Below are 8,352 nucleotides of genomic sequence, written 5' to 3'. Positions count from 1 at the left end.
AATACAATGAAATCTCTCCAACACTTTCGGGATCATAAGGTAGTCCCAAAAAAATTATTTCCAAAATATATAAAAGTATGTATGATGAGTAAGCATGACTGTTTATGGCTATAAAACCTTTAGGAAAAGGTCAACTTCCAAAGATTTGAACAATGTTACTTAGAGTTACAAAATAACAATGTTTGAGATAATATAGATACAGGGAGGTGCATTAGAAATTTTAAAAACATTTAATATTTAATAAAAAGACGGTGCAAAATAACATGATAAAAAATGGTGTGCAAATAACACTTTTATGACTACAAGTGTAGATATATTTTTCTTCCCTTTTGTTCTGTTTTTCTCTGTTTTGCTATATATTTTGAGGCATGTATGAAATAAATATAACAAAATAGCATTACCAATAGTCTTTACAAGAGCAACAACCATCCTTAAAGCGATGAAAACGATGATTATCTCTCACAATAATTTCTCGCCCAACAATTCTTGAGATGAACTTAATGGCACTATGGCAATCTCCACAAATTCTAAGATTTTTTGTGATACGTATACGCACACCTTGAGGGAGAGCTATGAGGCCAAAAGCAAGAGCAATTTTCTCACTGTGGTACCAAACTTCTGAAGCTTTTTCTTCATCTTCTAAATCGAAGAGAGATAGATTGGTATCAGGAACATAACCAGCCTCCTTCATCCCTCCTCTGAGCTTACCTAGCATAGCCTGAATTTCAGAGTTCCTATCATGAGAACTATCCTTTGCTTGGAAAACATGGATTCTGTTTTTTACAGCAATCCAACTATATCCAACATTTTTCTTTATACCAATGTCTTTCATTTCCTTTCTGACAACGGTGGCTTCTTCCCATCTGCATTTAGCAATTACAAGCATGAACATTAACTGACAACATCACTCTAGTTACAACTAAATATGTTAGCAACTGAAGAAAAATATCAAATAAAACTATCAATTCATCTAACTAAGCAAGGCAATTCAAGAAGGAAAATTAGTTAACATGGTTTAAAATCAATACCTGCCAGCAGATGCAAGCATATTAGAAAGCACTACATGGTTGCCAGAGTCTACATGATCAAGCTCAAATAATTTTTCAGCAGCAATTTTTCCCAATTTTGTTTTCCCGTGCATCCTACAAGCGCCGAGTAGAGCTCCCCACACTGAAATAGTGGGTTGAATTGGCATATTTTGAATAAATTCATAAGCACGGTCTACCAAACCTGATCTCCCTAGAAGGTCCACAACACAAGCAAAATGCTCAGCACCTGGTTCAATTCCATAGTTCAATCTCATTGACTCAAATATTTGAATGCCTCTCTCCACTGCCCCGGCCCTACTACATGCTGATAATATAGAAACTAGTGTCACATAACTCGGTCTAATACCACGGCTACCCAAAGTCATCTCCTCAAATAGACGCAAGGCCATGTCAACGTCACCTTGATGTGCATATCCACCTATCATTGCATTCCATGTTACTAAGTTCCTTTCAGGCAATTCACTAAAAACTTGCTCAGCATTCTCTATACTTCCACATTTTCCATACAAGTCAACAAGTGCACTCCCAACAAATATATTATCCTCAACACATGCTTTGACAGCAAGAGCATGAACCGACCTCCCCAATTCAAGCCCCCCAAGCTCAGCACAAGCACTAAGCACACTCGATATCATGAAATCTGTTGGCTCAACTTCTTTCCTCGCCTTCTGGAAAACCATACAAGCCCTCTCTTCCTCATGGTTTTGCACAAGAGCAGCCAGCATAGAGCACCATGAAACAACATTCTTCCTATTACCAATTCTACTAAAAACCATTTCAGCAGATACAATGTCCCCACATTTTCCATAGAAATCAACAAGCCCATTGGCAACTGAAACATCCTCTTCATATCCACACTGCACTATAAAAGAATGTAACTGACGCCCAAGATTCAATCTCACCATATCAACGCAAGCATTCAAAAATGCACAAAATGTAATCGAATTTGGCTGTCCATGCACACAAAGAAACTCCTTAAACGCCGCAATCGCATCCAAAGACCGCCTATCTTGAACCGCATTAGAAATATAAGCATTCCAAGTAGCCAAGTTTCTATGAGGCATTTCATCAAACATATTACAAGCATCACCGCGAAACCCAGTTTTGCAATACATATCAAAACAACTACACCCAACAAACACATCATATATCATCCCACCCTTTAAAGCAAGACCATGAATCTGTTTACCAGTCATGGGTATCTGCAAAAAAGCAGAAGCTTTGAAAACACAGGGAAAAGTGAAGTCATTAGGTTGAACATTATCACGACGCATGTTGGTGAAATGGAGAAGTGCAGGGAGAAAACGACGGTTATGAACGCAACCAGAGATAAGAGAGGTCCAAGTAACAACGGTGCGGAGGTGAGTGAGTGAGAGAACGTGTTGAGCTGAGTTAAGAAGGTCAAGTTTGGAGTACATGTTGACGAGGTGGTTGGAGAGGAAGGATGGGAGTGGGGTGACATGTGTGCGAATGATGTGTGCATGGATGGTACGACCTAGGATGGAACAATGTGTTGAAACTGCTGATTCCAGTAAACTACCTAGTAGATTTTGAGGATGTATGTTCATTGTGTTTTTTGATGGTGTATGAGGGTTTATTTGGATTGGTTTTGGTTTGAACTAGTGAACTAACTTTTAGTTTTTGGTACGAATTGCACCAGTTCTCATCTAGTGATGTTGACTTCTCATGTTTTTCAAAACATATTTTAGTAACTTGAAGAAGAAGAAGAACAAGAAGAAAGGAGACCCTAAAATTAAGTTATTTTAATTATGGGTCATGTTAAATGCATAAGTTCCAAGAAAAACCTTCTACATTTAGTTTCTTAACTTATGCCCCAAGGGCACAAGTTAATATTTCCCTTTAATTATTTATAAATCTTTTCTCTCATCAAAATACTGAAGTATTTTTTCCATTTGGGTTGGGCTAAAAAAATTCTAAAATTTGAGCTCGAAATTAGTTAATTAGAAACGTCACATTTTTCGAACAAAATAAAAGCGTCGCAATTGATAGAAAATTGAAGGTTTAAACACTTGCAAGTGAAAAATCTTCATATCTAAAAGTTTTTGGTAAAGACATATTGTCAAATGGTCTTTGTGTGATTATTCTTAGTCGATGTCTCCAATCTCTCATCAAAATTGTGGTGTCGACATTTGTTGGCGTGGGAGGATGAGTATGAGGGAGTGTTCTATGTTACTTTTGAACATTGTTTTACAGGTTACTGTAGAAGATATTTGGAGGTGGCTTTTAGATCCTATTCATGGATATTCGGTGCGGGGGGCTTACCGCTTTCTCACAACTTCAGGTGAGTTGGCGGATAGGTCTCAGGTTATCGACATTTGGCATAAACATATCCCCTCCAAGGTGTCTGTGTTCGTTTGGCGCCTTCTTCGCAATATACTTCCAACCAAGGATAATCTGGTGCGGCGGAGTGTTCTTTCTCACACTGATGCGGTGTGTGTGTCTGGTTGTGGGAGTAGTGAAACAACAACACATCTTTTTTTTTGGACTGCGACGTGTTTGGGTCTTTTTGGTCTCATGTTTGGCTTTGGTTGGGTATCTCCACGGTTCCATCTGGTGATCTTCATCAACATTTTATTCAATTCATTAATATGGCGGGTTTGACTAGATCCACACATATGTTTTTTAAAATCATTTGGTTTACATCTGTTTGGGTTATTTGGACGGAAAGGAATGATCGTGTGTTTAACAATAAGGCATCTATATCCTCCATTCTCATTGAAAAGGTTAAACTGACATCTTTTTTGTGGCTGAAATCGAAACAGACAATATTTACTTACAACTATCATGACTGGTGGAATCAACCACTCCTCTGTATGGGCGTCCACTTGCCATTGTAATTTAATTACCTGTTTTGTTCTTTTGGCGGTGCTTTGTTCTATTTAGCACCTTATATTGTACATACTCTTTAGTGATTCCCTCTTGCACGCCTTGTGCGGGGTAAATCACCGTTATTAATATATACATATATATCATTTTTGTTTGTTCAAAAAAAAAAACTCTCATCAAGATCCAAAAGAATTTACTTCCTACTCTCAATGTGTACTCTTACTCCAATGAAATTTGGATACTCCCAAATGAAGATGTGTTTGTATAGGATATGTATCGGAAACTAATACTTTGTAAATACCCATAAATATGTATCCAAGGAGCATCAGAGTTCATTTTTGTAATTTTTTAAAAATATTTGATGGGGGTACTTATAGGATATTTCTTTGATACACACAAATATTTATATAAGGTACTTCGTAGATGTATATCCTAAAAACGATTAAGGTAAAAAAAATGAGACAATGCTGAAAGAATCTATTGGAGATGTAAATGATTCAATTCAACTCGTAAATTAATAGAGTTTTCCATTGATCAACCATACTTAAAATGTATAACTTTTGGGGATGATAGTAACTAGAGAGAATAAACTCAATTAGTTAACATCAAACAAGCTGTTTTAAAAGTTTGGGCATAGCTTTCATATATGCCTCACTACTTGCTCGCTTTTACATCTATTTTGAATTTGTTGCATAAGTCTACTTGGTCGAATTGTAGTCAAGTTAATTAGGGATATTGCAATTTCCTCCATTTTTTTTACTAATGCTATTTAGTTTGCTATGAATCAAGCTAGATTTCAGAATGAGAGGATTACTTCTCAGCAGACTTGCTCGTCTATTTTGTCTTCTGGATGTTTTTCCAAGGGCTTTATGTCTAATCATATATCTGACCTACAAGCTTTGGAAGCTTTTAATATTGTTGGCAACCTTGGTCCTTCTCCTAAAGTTATAGAGGTTATTTGGTCTCTTTCTCCCTTTGGGTTGGGTCAAAATTAATTATGATAGTGCTTCTATTGGGGAGAATTTTAGAAACCATGATGGAGATATGTTGGGCGGCTTTAGCTCTTATGCTAGTATTCAATATTTTTTGCTTGCTGAACCTGTTGCTGCGATGAGAGAAATTGAGACTGCCAAAGGTTAGAAATTGAAATTTTGTTTGGATAGAATGTGATTCATGGCTAGTAGTTGAAGCTTTCTCCAATGTTCTAGTTTCTTGTAGGACACGCAATTGTTAGGACAATTGTTAAAATGTCTGCTCTAATAGACATTTTCGTATTTCTCACATTTTTAGGGAAGAAAATTATTGTACAAACAAGTTAAGCTAATTATGGTCTTGATCATGCTAGTTATCATTGGTGGGACCGTGTTTATTGTTTTATTTCTGAAGAGTTTTATAGAAATATAATGTTTTTGCCATTATTATAGATTGTCTTAATTATTTTCCTTGAGTTTTGGTCTTGTACCCACCAAGTTGTACCCATACCTTTTAATATTATTCAATAAATTTTATGTGGTGTCGTCAATGATTGTACTCTCTTCGTCTCACAATAAGTGAGTTTTTTTTTTTTTGTTCATTTTACACATTAAGAAAAGTGTATAAGTGAAAAGAGAGAAAAATGATTTTGAATGTCCTTGTCAAATATTGGTGAATTCACCATTATTGTAAACGTAAAGTGAATATACTGAATTGTACATGATAAAAGTAGTATTAATTAGAGTGTATATTTGAAAAAGAAGTAATTAATACTACATTGTAAAGTGAAATGAAACAATTATTTTAAGATAATATTTTTGTTACAAATGAGTTACTTATTATGAAACGGAGTATTGAAATGATTGGAGTGTCGACATAATTTGGATATCAGAAAATTACGTATAATACTTTTGCACCACTCTAGTGTTTGATAAAAAAAAAATTATATTGGTGTTTCTAAAAAATTAATCTGAATTGCGATCGATTCAGGTGAGCCAATTTGGCATGATTATCCCCATAATTAGGCATGATTTTTCCCTTGTCACTATCTAGCATTATTTTTTATCATTGGAGATGGGTAGGTCACGATGTCAATTCCTGCCCAAGCTTGAACTTATGTGCTTTTTGTTTGGACATACTTGCATCAATTTTATGATTGAATGAGTGATATGCCGGGCTTTCATCATGGGTCAAAAGAGGATCTAAATTGAATCGAAATCATTTTCAATAAGATACTCTATTTAGGGTTTTATATTATTATGCATCTAAGCCAATTCCTAATTGACGGTGTATGAAAGAAAACATCACAATCATAATCTTGAAACCAAAAAGCATATATATACTTTTAATTGAGAAAAGAGTTTAAAGTATTCAAAAAGAACCATCGATTATTTAAAGGAAGTAGAATGTGTGAAATTGAAATTTGAGTGCTTAGAATTGGTTTTTTTAATACTCCAATTTTCAAGGGAGTTGAACCATAATCCTGAGTTCGATTATGAGTAAGTAAAGTTAGTAAAATATCGTAACATACTAGTCGATTTTGATGATGAGAATTAATCATACTAGTTTTTTTAATATTAAGTCACTAGCTGTTTTTACTGGTGTAGGGGATGTTATTCCTTGACCCCTACTGTAAGTTAATAGGGTATTTAACTTTTTGTTAAATAAACATTGACACATATTTGTAATATTAGTGCATGCATACGCTATATGACAGATAGTCTGGTACATAAACTTACCTAAACCCCATGTGTTCTAAAGGGAAAAAAAAAACTTACCTAAACCAACTACCTTTAATCTATAATTAAAACTACTTTAGCATACAGAACGATAAGAGCGTTTATTCTTTTGCTATAGTTGTTGAAGCTCTCTCTTTGGATACTCTTGGTTTGTCCCCAAAGCTTCTCTACAGAATACATTAAATAAATAGCAATTATTAAGCAGTGTACACCATAAATGGCTATTTTAATGTCATCCTTTTTATGCCTAGCACAAATTTTGAGTTATTCAACCTTAGTTCCTGGCTTTGGCCATTTTATGACCAACTGGGAATTTTGGACCTTACAAAGCATTGGCCATTGGACCTTTCGATTTGTTTCTTTTGGAGCTTTGACTCATCCATTCAAATACTTACCTAATTGATTATTTCCTACAACAAAAAACAACTCCATTAGAATGAATCTTTTAGAATTTGAGTTGGAGGAAATTCAACCCTAACAAAATCAGTTTGTAAGGTGTGGGATGTAACTTTTTATAGATTCATTCAAGTTTTTTTAGGTAAAATTAAGTTTTTTCCAATACACCCTATCACGCAATCACTAATGAATTTGGTTCATGATTATAAATGTTGGGTGACCTAGATCAATAGACTTTGACAGTGATAACCTACCGGAGTGGCACAATGAATATTGGATAGACTCTAATTTTTGTTGGGTTGGACATCAACTCTTATAAAAACCGGTATGTAAAGTGAGAGATATCATTTATTATGCGTGACTTAAAAAATTTCTAATAGAATTTAATTGGTAAGTCTTGATGCCTTAGTATATAAGCAATATAGTTGGATATGTAGCTAATTAATGAGAATGAAAAAGAAGCAGAGTTACATTTAAGTCTTGGAAATTAAATTCACCAAATTCGTTGTTTTTCTTTTTGGCCATCATTATTCACTAAATTGGATGTAGATGACTTTTTTATTACATGCACCTGGCTAACGGCTAAAGAACCTTATAATTTATATATCTATCTATATGTGTTTTTTGTTGGCATTTGTCATATTTACCCGTTCCCTTGTCATTGATTGTTTTTTGTACTTGATTCAGCTTTTGAAAGGTGCATTATTTTTTTTTCATGGAGTAAAAGCTTGAAAGAAAAAGGAGTTCTGCCACCTGCAACATCAACTGCATTATATATTCCTTTTCTTCTTTCATATGAAATTGAAACCTTATACGGCCTATTTCGCTTGACCAACCCCCACTAAATTTGAGGTATATCATTGTCTCTATGACCTAGCTAAAGATGAGAGCCTATGGCATTTTGGATCATCTACCTCGACTGCCCTATGTTTTGTTCTATTTTGGGATGAGCCAAACTTGATTCTCATTGTGTAGAATTGATTGATATGTTTGAATGTTTTGAGTAGAATTCAAGAGCATATAGTTGAAAGCAAAATCTCCAAATTTACATCATTGCTTGGGTTTATGTAAAGAGTTGGTAACTTTTATTTTCTTACTTTTTTAACCATTGCTACATTCTTGAGCCTAGAGCTAATTAACTTGTTCAGTAGATGATTATGGAGAGCCAAATTAAATTATTAAAGCTCTCCATTATATGCCATACTACCATAATAGAATAAAACCAAGCATATATTGTGAGTTTGTTTGCATTGCAGACTCTCTTCCCACAGTTACAGGACCACACACACAAAGACACAACAACAACAAACATAAGGACAATAAACGAACTCTGTTTGTCACCCACGATC

General features: G+C 34.7%; 1 protein-coding gene across 1 annotated transcript; it reads right to left on the bottom strand.

Moving 5' to 3' along the window:
* Window positions 1-327: 327 nt before the first annotated feature.
* LOI1 (Pentatricopeptide repeat (PPR) superfamily protein) lies at window positions 328-2,780 on the bottom strand. The gene is made up of 2 exons (XM_085740141.1): window positions 1,029-2,780; window positions 328-863 (listed from the first exon to the last, which is right to left on the bottom strand). The coding sequence occupies exons 1-2, from the start codon at window positions 2,615-2,617 to the stop codon at window positions 398-400; spliced, it is 2,055 nt and encodes a 684-aa protein (XP_085596267.1). The 5' UTR covers window positions 2,618-2,780; the 3' UTR covers window positions 328-397.
* Between the last annotated feature and the right edge of the window lie 5,572 nt (window positions 2,781-8,352).

The sequence above is a fragment of the Medicago sativa genome, chromosome 1, assembly GCF_051527215.1.
Source record: "Medicago sativa cultivar Bolivia chromosome 1, Bolivia_mono, whole genome shotgun sequence".
In the NCBI taxonomy this organism is placed as follows: Eukaryota; Viridiplantae; Streptophyta; class Magnoliopsida; order Fabales; family Fabaceae; genus Medicago; species Medicago sativa.
The sequence above is the reverse complement of the archived record's forward strand: the minus strand, read 5'-3'. Positions and strand labels throughout refer to the sequence as shown.

Coding starts and splice junctions, on each gene's coding strand:
- LOI1 (XM_085740141.1), bottom strand. CDS start 2,617: ATGAACATACATCCTCAAAATCTACTAGGTAGTTTACTGGAATCAGCA. Junction 864..1,028: donor ATGCTTGCATCTGCTGGCAG/GTATTGATTTTA, acceptor TGCTAAATGCAG/ATGGGAAGAAGCCACCGTTG.